Raw genomic sequence first — 11,383 nt, forward strand, 5'->3', positions numbered from 1 at the left:
GAAAATCGATTTCTGGCGATGGTTGACCGTCTTTTTTTTAATCTAGCATGCGATATCTCGTGGCTGCACCCACCGAAAATCGATTTCTGGCGATGGTTGACCGTCTTTTTTTTAATCTATTATACTGCTACATGCATGCTAGGCCGTGCAAGGCAATGACTATATCAATGTCAGATGGGATAGGTTGGGAAATTGGGCAGGGATGAGGATTATATAATCCTCATCCCTGCCCTATTTATCTAACTGACAAAAATCTCTCCTCACTCCCTCCCCATGCCCTATTTATCTAACTGACAAAAATCTCTCACTCCCTCCCCATTTCCTGTATCAATAGGGAATCTCCTCACTCCCTCCCAATTTCCTGTATCAATAGGGAATCTCCGCCCTGTTCGTGGCAAGTCCCCACTAGGCCCCGACACCGCGGGTTAAATAGATATATCTAGTCGATATAATATGGACAAGGTTGAGTGTCTTGTCATGGTAACACTATTGATCGTCCTAGTTTGTAATTGTTACATATTATTAGATCTAAATCATTCATAATGACATGCGAGTGAAAGTATCATATACAATGAATTTATATAAGACTGACTACGAAATATTTAATCTCTTTTATAAATCCATTAATTTAGAATATTAATATTTTATAGAAAGATTATAAACGACTCGATTCACTCTGTAAGGCTTGTCCTTTGATTTGTATGCATGAGAGTGACTTTTATAGTTGAGATTTGTATGCATGAGAGTGACTTTTATAGTTGATTCAATAAAAACTAGTTTAGAGACTTGGCCAAATAGAGAGCTGGAGACATAATTTCACGAGATGAAACATAGACCACATTAACCAGTAATAACATACACAATTGTTCGTATATGAACATTTATTTGTCATATCATCATTCATTTCAATAGCTCATAATTTTATATATTATGGCATTTGTTATTCATACATCAAACAATTCATCCAACCAATCAAGTAGGCATCCATCAATAAGATCACTTACCTCAAAGAACAATCAAGTAGGCATCTATCAATAAGATCACTTACCTCAAAGAACAATCAAGTAGACATCCATCAATAAGATCACTTACCTCAAAGAACAATCAAGTAGGCATCTATCAATAAGATCACTTACCTCAAAGAACAATCAAGTAGGCATCCAGTAGTAAGATCACTTACCTCAAAGAACAATCAAGTAGGCATCCATCAATAAGATCACTTACCTCAAAGAACAATCAAGTAGACATCCATCAATAAGATCACTTACCTCAAAGAACAATCAAGTAGGCATCTATCAATAAGATCACTTACCTCAAAGAACAATCAAGTAGGCATCCAGTAGTAAGATCACTTACCTCAAAGAACAATCAAGTAGGCATCCATCAATAAGATCACTTACCTCAAAGAACAATCAAGTAGGCATCTATCAATAAGATCACTTACCTCAAAGAACAATCAAGTAGACATCCATCAATAAGATCACTTACCTCAAAGAACAGACATCCATCAATAAGATCACTTACCTCAAAGAACAAGCATCCATCAATAAGATCACTTACCTCAAAGAACAAGCATCCATCAATCAGATCACTTACCTCAAAGAACAGGTGAGACCCTGTCAACAGAAACGGTTGATTTTTTTTTTTTTTTTTTTTTAATTTTATGTTTTTTTATTACAATTACATATCATTCTTTTCCAACTTTTTGAGTTCTTTTTAACATAATGATAAATGTATAACATGGGCATATATGTAAATTTACATGTCTACGTACACCTCAACTGGACCAACTGGTTTGGGCCTTCATATTTATGTGACTTTTGAAAAAAACTAGACATTTTTGTAAAGTAGAATTATAAAAGATTTCAAAAATTAATTTATGGGTCGTCGTCAAACCATTAAACGTGGACGGAAAAGTACGCATATTTCAGACAACCCCAAAATTTTCTCTGCTATCATTTAGCCTCAAACTTCAATAACAGGCAATGACCAACTTGTATAAGGTTAGGTAATACAATTGATGAGTTGGGCCCAAAGCTTCATTCAATCAAACCAACCAAAGATCTTCAAAATATAGAACTCCAGATTGGTTGGTTGTTCAAAGTCAGAAGAATTAAGAAAAGCAATAGACAAAAAGATGTTAAACAAGACATTTCATGAAGTTATATCACTCATAAGCTTTTCCAGAGCATGGAGTGCAAGGTAAAATATGAACAAAGATGGCAATGCAAACAGTAGAGTGATTAGCAGGTATAGCAGCAAGATGAGTGCACTTCCAGGGATTACAAAAATGACAATCACAACAAATATGACAACCAGTAGAAACTTGAAGATTAAATGGACCGCGTAATCCAAGTGTTTATGGAGAAACAACCGCCATCGCTGCCTCCCTATTCCAGGTAGCCTCGCAGATGCTGCATTGGTTTCGGAAGTCCGAGAAAAAACTGGTTGATTATCCCCATTGAAGGAATGTTCGAGTTTTCCCTCATTACAATTGAAGCTCTCAACCATCCAAAGAAGAATGAAGTTCTTGCTGGGGAACTTCAGGTTCCCCTTGTACACGACCCTTAGCGACAGCTGATGGCACCAAGGACAGAAGATGAAGATCGGGACTCGGATTTGACACGATGCTACTTTCAACACACACCCTTGAAGGCCTAATACACAGTTTTTGCATAGTGAATGACCACACCATAAGACATAAGGTATGTTCTCCACAATGTTAAAGGATTCCCAGCATATCGGGCATTCCAGTTCTTCATCTCTACTACCTTCTGAGCATACCTCGTCGTCATCCGAGCACTCCCAGAAAACTTGCTTCGAAACAGCTGAGTTTTTCTTGGATCGAATGCCAGCAATGGCATTCGAGGCCATCTTCCACATCCTGACAGAACAATTGTTTCAAGAACATGACATCTGGAATAGATGTTCATGTATGAAACAAAAACTACTTGAAACAAGTCTTACACAGTTTACTTTTCCCAATATTCACTCCAAGAAACTGCACTCCTCAATCCCAAACAACACAGTTCTAAATGACAGATGCAACAAAAGAGCTACTTGTTGGTTGTAGATCTTAATAATATCTTTTACAGATTTTGAAAATTTTGGTACCTCTAAAGTGAAATTGACAGTTCAAACAGATGGTTTTACTAAAACACAAAAAGATTTAAACCATCTCCCACCTATCCAAACTCAAAACAATAAAAATAAACAAATCAAATGGTATAAATTCATCATTTGAATCGAAAATTTTAGATAAATAAGTACATATTTCTTCCAAAGATTCCAACATTATTCACTCCTTAATGAATAGGTCGAAATTATCTGTTAGGCGCTACTCATGAAAACTCATAATTTTCAAAATATTTAACTGGCACACTCCTTTGAAAAATCAAACAAACAAGCAATAAAATCACACAAACACTTCTATGCATGCACAATGAGATAATTATGGATCAGACAGCTGCTTCCACATTCTACAGAAGAAAACAAAAGGCCGGACAAAAATCTACAGTCAAGTCTAAAATTGCAGCCGAGCCAATGCATTTGTTCCAGGATGCAATACAGAGTCAATCGTCGATCAAAGATTCGACAGAGAAAATTCACAAAATTACTAACAACAACAAAATGCAACGGAGAAATGAAATCATTCTCATAAACCGACGAGAGAACACAAACATAAATCATAAAATCCGTAAACAGAACCGAACGAAACATCAAAAATCAAAGATGAAGAGTGGAATATGGCGAATGCGGATTTACCTTTAGAGAAACTGGATGAACATGCATTGAGAAGGATTGAGAAAAACAAAAGAGGATCAAGAAAAGGATTTGGGAGGAAGATCGCGATCTGCCCTCTTCATTTTCCCTCCGCCGGACCGAAGTCGAGGAAGCCGATTGCGTTTTGGAGGAGAGCGGATGAAGAAGGTTTGGAATACACATAATTTTTTTTTATTTCTTTTTCTTTTATTTGAAGAGGAAATGAAATTTAAATTTGAAAATAAATAAATAAATAATAATAATAATAATAATAATAATAATTATTATTATTATTAATTAAGACTTTTGAAAACCAAAATTTAATTATAAGGTACGAATTTTGTGGAGGTTGTAATGGGACGTCGTTTTGATGTGACTGCTAAAATTGACACGTGCTTTTAAGATTCAGGAGACAAAGTCAACAAGACTGATCCATCTCCTAACGTCGTTTTTATTGCTACCTTTCTATATTTATTTTTCTCTTTCACTTGCCTTCCGAATTCAACCAATTCGGATTACTCAACCTCGTGGAACTCTCCACAATAGTATGATTTTGCTTTGGGGACGGAGATAGTATTATTTGATTATAAACCCATGATCATTCTCTAAATTAGCCGATGTGAGACTTTCATCATTGTTAATTCAATCCTGATTTCATTTCTTTAGTCTATATATAAATTCCCACCTATCCTATCGGTCTCCATCTTGTGCTCTGATTTTCCATGTCTTCTGTCGGGTAAACCCCGACCACCCAACCTTAGGTAGGAAAGAAAGCGAAATTCATTTTGTGACAGCTGATCAGTTATACTATACTAGGTGGGGTAGTGGCACATTAGGTAACGATTTTCCACAACTCAAATGAAATGACTTAATGGAAATCCCAGGATGACCTCTCATCGAAGTGTTGGACCCTGAAAGGGGTGGATTGGGGGTCTCATATCGATTGGAGAAGGGAACGGGTGCTAGTGAGGATGTTGGGCTTCAAAGGACCCCCTTGTATGATCCACAGATGTTAAAGAAGGGAACGAAACATTGAAAACAAAATTCTAGGTCTTATTATCAATCGAAGAATTTAGAAGTTTGATACCAATAATAGCCGTCATTTTAGTATGCTAAGGATCCATATGTATCCACAATTGAAAATTCGTTAATGCTACATTTTTCCTATATTGGCCGTACCTTATAGTATATGAATACACATATAGCACTGTTTTAGATTCTTATAGACATTAAAATTTTATAAATATTATGACCCAATCAATAATTTGCTTCATTTTTGTAATCCAAGGGGTAGCTCAACGTATGTACCCTTTACCTGCTCATATACCCATCACCAATACATAGCAAGACTCATTATGACACGAGTTTTGGCGCAATTCAGAACATAATGAGGATAATGTACTGGCAAGAATGTTAAACCATAAACAAGTTATCATATTCCATTTAAGTTGATTTCTAAGGCTCCATACTTTGGGACTTTATGTTCATAATTTTGATCTTTGTTTTGTTTCGTTATTCAAACAAAATTTGATTACTTTTAATTATTTAAATAAGAAATCTCCACAAATATTATTGAATTAAAATGGAGTATTAAGTAGATTATGGTTCAACAAAGATGTGGTTTAAATGATTTTATTGAGATAGAATAATAGATCAATCAATAGAGATTAGAGAATGACACATAATAAGATCATAGTAAATGACCATAGTGGGCGAGATATGTGTCTGCCAACCATTTACCCAAAACAATCTCTGTTTCCGTGTTAAAATGGCCATGATCCCACGAAAAGCCTTCAAATGTGGTAAAGTTTACAGGCAACTCCCGAGAGTCGATAGTAATGATGTCTGGAAGCTCTTTTTGGACTGCATCTTCAGCTGCTCTCACTGCCGGCAAGTTATGAGTATCGTGCTTCATAAAAAAGTCATAAAGGGATATCTTAACAATAATGACCGGTAAAAATCTAGGTTTTATATCATTGCGGATGTCGGTGATGAACTTCTTTAAGTTGTCTTTGTATCTTTGAGCGGTGTCATTCATAGCCGCATCGCTTTCTCCTTGATACCAAAACAAAGCACGCACAACTCCACCTTCTTTTTCTGATGTTTTAATTCGTTCAATGAAATTTTGGTAAAAAGTTGCACTAGGATTGCTAGGGTTTTTTATCCATTGTTCAATTAAAGTGCCACCTCTAGCACAAGGAACCAAACCCACGGTGCCTGCCTTTTGTCCAGCTTTTTCTTTGAACTGGTGAGCAAACGGTATCCCCGGACCAATCCCTGGAGTGTGACTAATGTCAATCCCCAAATGGAGAGGTTCATGTGCTATCTCCCATTGGCGCTCAGGGTTCAACCGTAGGATGGATGGGTCGGATTGACACTCCAATGGGACCTTTCCATCCCACACAAGTTTCCCGTTTTGAATTTTCTCTACCCCACCTCGACCAGCCATGTTGCTCTGACCGGCAAGGATGAATATGTTGGTGGGAGAAGTAGCCCCTGAAAGGGAAGGGCTAAACAATATCATACACAACAAGATTGATAGTTTTAGCAAAACCATTTTGACCCCTTGTGTCTGTCTAAAAGAATTGATAACTTTTTGTGTCTATTTGCACAGACACAACTACTCTCCCGTTCAAATTCTTATCACTCTTCTATTTTATAATTGATCTATACCTCTTCATTCCTTCGTTAGTGATCCTCACATTTTATACTTAATTTTGATTCTATTTTTAGTATTATTTAAGTTTCAAAATCAATTTCAATCCGTCAATATTTGTGGATCGAGAGTATTTTTAGATCTTATTCATCTTGGATCATATCTAATTTGTCTAATATATCTATATATAGAAGTATAAAAATAAATTTTCAACTATGAATTTTATTTTTATTTTTATTTTATTATTATTATTATTATTTTTTATCAATCTCGTCTCACGTCTTTTTCAATAGAATAGACATTAAAATATATTAGAAGATTTAAGTTTTGTTGGCTACCCAAATAAACTCTAAGCTCCTTCTTCTAACTGGATGAATATTGTAGGTTAAACTAAACTTAGGAACGTTCAACCAAAGCGAGCTTAGGAGTACCAAGGAGAGTTTAAACTACCAATGAGCTAGGTTTGACGAATTTTTTTTGATGCATCAATAACACGTACTCAATGGCTCTATGTTCTATTATTTATGTTATATGATCTGAATGAACAATGTATTATATGTATATACTTTCTTTTATTTTTTATTATGACTGCGATGTTGATGAGACTATGTGAATGCTCTTTGAGACACTATAATGTATCATGTATGATAAGCATGAATGAAATATCATGAATATGCATGTATGTCTTGTATAGAAGTTATAACATGACTAATATGGAAGTATTGTATCCATCATTTCATTGAACCATGATCATGAGGATTCGAAAAAAAAAAATCAGCGACTCCAACTGACCCACGACCCACGACACCACGCTCCAAAACACCCCTCAACGCTCCAAAACACCCCAACACCTTCTGTTGTTTTTGGAAGGCTTCAGATTTACAATAGAAGAGAGAGAAAATGAAAAGGGGAAGTTACAGAAGGATCCAATGGATCCGGGTCGGACCCAAGCCCACGGATGTAAAAACCTAAATGTGCACGCGGCCCACTACACAAATACAGACCCGAAGTCCACTACGACCCGAAGCCCACCTGAGAACACGACCAATCATACGGCCCACTTGCAGCAATACTTGGAACAACCTCAAAAGACGAACTCAAGCAGTTAAAATTAGGTAGAACACCGGCTAAGGCCAACCAAGTAGGTGACTTTACTATCGACATGGTTATATTTAATGTTGTGTGTTAACACGTGCTCCATGGTTTTGCACATGTCATATAGTTGATACTTGTGAATTGTTTATGAAACGTTATGACTATGATATGATATGTATATGTTACTTGTTAGGATATGTGATAGGTATGATAACGCTTATGGTATGATGTGTAAAATGATATGTCTGACATAGGAAATGAGAAGGATGTGATAAGCGTCCGTGTAATGGTAAGACCATGATATGTTTATAAAACGATATGGTTAAGTTATGTATAGCAAACGATATGGTTAGATTATGTATAGTAAACAATATGATTATGATAGATTTAGATTATGTATAGTAAACAATATGATTATGATAGATTGATGAGACGATATTGTTAGGATAAGTTCAAGCAACGGTATGACTAAGAAACGTTCATGAAACGATTTGAGTAAGATGCGTTTATGATATGATTAAGATATGTTAGGAAACGATATGACTATGTTGTGCTCATGAAATGATACACCTATGATATGTATAAGAATGTTAAGGCTATGCTAAGTTAGGAAACATATATATGGTTGGCCTTAACCATATATATCTATATCTATATCTATCTATCTATATATATATTATAGATAGATAGTAAAATTGTATGAGAACAATATGATATAAGTTATGGTATGATATATGTGATTATTGATATGTTTATGATATGATAAAGTGTGAACCAATATGTCAGGGATATGTTATGTGATTGTTATCATACATGATATGATATGATATGTGCATGATGAGAATTGTTATGTCGGTAAGTATGAAAAGGTTATGTTATGATAAATGTATGCAATATGAAAAAAATGATATGATTGACATGCAAAGCGAAAAACTAGCATGAAATACAACTCTGGTATTCGCATGCAAGATACGATAAATGATATGATAAACGATATGAGAAATGACATGGGAAATGATATGATGTGAACAAACCACTAGCGGGATTGTGTATTAAATAATAATGAAAATGAAAAAATGTTGGGACCTCAGGCATTATTGTGTGTTAATGCATTGGGGGATACACCTATTCCTTTACGATATTACGAACGCATACAATACTAGGCAGGAGAATGTTCGTTATATTTTTTCATAATGCTGCCATGACGGTTGCTATTCCTAATGGGTGTCCAGCATCAACAGTTCTCGGAGAATGCTCACCCGACCAGAAGGGGGCCCAGAAGGTGTGCAAACCAACTGGTGGGTCCATACTTGCACGTATGGACCATGTGTAGGAAAATTAAGTACACATCCCAATTGCCCGTTAGAATGCCTACTGTAACGACCCTAAATTTCTACATACTCAATGATAAGCGCCTACAATGCTGGAATTTGCAAAGCTAGAGGTCCTTCTAGAATCCTTGCAAAACGCTCACAGAGAAAGCTAACTTAACGGATTGATTCCAACCAAGAGTTGGTCAGAAGATGAATGACTCTTAGATCGAATTTGGAATCTATGATGGTCACTCTTAGATACCAAGACAATTCACTCCAGAATTAACTTGATCAAAACTAATTCAATGAATCGGTTTAATCATCAAACCTAAAGCAAGGTTTGAAAAAGAATAACACCAAAAGGTATCAAGAAAACACAAAGGTTTTTTCTGTATTCAACCAAATCCCCCAAACATGAATATTACATGTCTTTAAATAGGCCCAAAAGATAACCCTAACAAAATAAAATTAAGTCACCCACCACTAATAAATACTATTAAATACAAATTGAAGAATATAAGGCAATTCATACAAATTATTAATAAATGCTATTAAATATAAAATGAAGCAAAAAAGGCATTAATAATTTCCTTAATTGGTAATTCAACTACCAAAGACAAGTCTTCTAATTATTTTCCAATATCAACCACTCAATTATCTTCTTGATTTGATATGCTAATGCTATAAAGATGTTCTGGGCTCAAAAGTCTTTGTTTCAACTGGTACACTAGCTAGCTTTTGAAGATGCAATGTATAGGCCTCTTGAATCTTCTTAACCTTGCTTCTTGTAATCGATCCTTCGGGTACATGCACGTGATCAGTTGTTGGATTCATATCATCCAAAGTCGCTACTAACATCTTATGCTCATCTCTAATGTGGAAATATAACTCTTGAAAGAAAACATCATCTAATAATATAAATGTACATTTAAAACATCCTCTTCTCTGGAAAACACCGTCATGGTCTTACGTGTTTAAATACGAAATACTGAAATTTAGAGAAAATAAAAACAAATACAAAATCATTTAAAGTGATGAAATGCAAAACAACCTATTCAAACCTAAGACTAGAAATTTAAATATGAGTCTATCCTATGCACGTGTCATAGTCTCTGTTCACAATGTCGCCGTCCTCCGTACAGGTGCACCTTGCCTTTACTTGAAAAATGATGTGGTACATGGCCTGAGTATTTCGAAAAATACTAAGTAAGCGGCCCCACTATAATAGGGGGTCGTGCAAATGCAAACACATACAATCATGCTCTTAAGACCTATCTCTAGCTCATCTAGGGGTGGCCTCTAGTCTCAAAAAAATCGAATGTGTAGTACTTCCCCACACACGACCCACACGTGCGAATATGAATCCACAGGACGCTTGCACACCCCCTGGACCCTCTGGTCAAGCTAATCTGTAGTGACCATCTGGAGGTCAGCCAAACCCCATAGTGTCATGCTCCGCATGAACACCCTGCTCGTCATACTGTGCACGTCCCCACTCATCATCTCTAGGGGAAGTATTCCTATCCTTATGAACATACAATATATGTGAGGTCCCTCTAAGTCCATCTTATCATCTCTCGTGACACAACTCGATAGTCTCATCTCTTTATTACATTAAGTAACACCTCGTAGATATTTATATTAATATCATTTAAAAAATTAGTTTAATCATATCCGAATCTTCATTTTATATTCATGATTTCCATTAATTAGGTTTACGATTAATTTTTGGCCAATTTAAATGGATTCCTACTCACTTTTTTTTTTTTGTTAAAAAAATTCTATTAATCTTGGGATTTTCTATAACAATAACTAAAAATCTAAATAATTTTATCGTTATCTGTTTGAACGGAAGGCCAATTTTCTTTTTCTCTCCCCAAATAAATCTGCAATTTTTTCTTTTATGTTTTTTTTTTCTCTCCCAAACAAAACCATCGTTCTGGCATTGGAGAAGGAGTTGAGGAGAGATATTTGGGGAAGGAGTTGTGTGAGAAATTGGTGGTGAGAAATGAACCTCATATATATTTGCGTAGTATTTTGAGTCTTTCAAGGTCTTGAAAATATCTTTGAATTATCATAATGGTATTTTGGTCCTTTACCATTCCAAATCTTTGTTTAATTCTTCTATTTCAATGGCCTTGTAATTTTGTATAATCCTTTTAAACCATGACATAAGCTCCTAGCTAGTGGTACATAGTTATAAGGGTATTTTGGTCATTTTACACCTACCCTTGGTTCAACCCATTCTCATAGTCTAATGGTCACCAAAATTCCGTAAATAACCTTGTCATGTCACAGTGATTCTTCGCCTAAAATTTCATGAACAACAAAACTCGTTTAGTAGGTTTTTGATTCAGGCGCTTCATTGAAATTAATGTTCACGTGGACACTAACGTTGACAAACTTACTCAACCTTAATCCCAAGATCCTCACTTTTTTTCATGATGATTGCCTTCTTCCATCAACTAGATCATTAGTTGTACTCGTTTCCTCTATTACATTGTCTTCCAAGTTAAATTCTCTAAACTTTGGTAAACGTTCAATAATTGACCTCTAA

General features: G+C 35.4%; 1 protein-coding gene and 1 pseudogene across 2 annotated transcripts; both read right to left on the reverse strand.

Annotated features, from left to right (window-relative positions):
• Positions 1-2,138: 2,138 nt before the first annotated feature.
• Positions 2,139-3,950, reverse strand: LOC111798304 (uncharacterized). Of its 2 annotated transcripts, none has more exons than XM_023681363.2 (2): positions 3,766-3,950; positions 2,139-2,884 (listed from the first exon to the last, which is right to left on the reverse strand). In XM_023681363.2, exon 2 carries the CDS (start codon positions 2,881-2,883, stop codon positions 2,155-2,157), a length of 729 nt encoding a protein of 242 aa, XP_023537131.2. In that variant the 5' UTR covers position 2,884; positions 3,766-3,950; the 3' UTR covers positions 2,139-2,154. The 2 variants fall into 2 exon arrangements, with proteins under 2 accessions (XP_023537131.2, XP_023537130.2); XM_023681362.2 differs by having other exon boundaries at positions 2,139-2,916.
• Positions 3,951-5,380: 1,430 nt separating this feature from the next.
• Positions 5,381-6,422, reverse strand: LOC147791623 (putative carbohydrate esterase At4g34215 pseudogene; annotated as a pseudogene).
• Between the last annotated feature and the right edge of the window lie 4,961 nt (positions 6,423-11,383).

Source organism: Cucurbita pepo, chromosome 7 (assembly GCF_057944985.1).
Source record: "Cucurbita pepo subsp. pepo isolate OVF chromosome 7, ASM5794498v1, whole genome shotgun sequence".
Classification (NCBI taxonomy): Eukaryota; Viridiplantae; Streptophyta; class Magnoliopsida; order Cucurbitales; family Cucurbitaceae; genus Cucurbita; species Cucurbita pepo.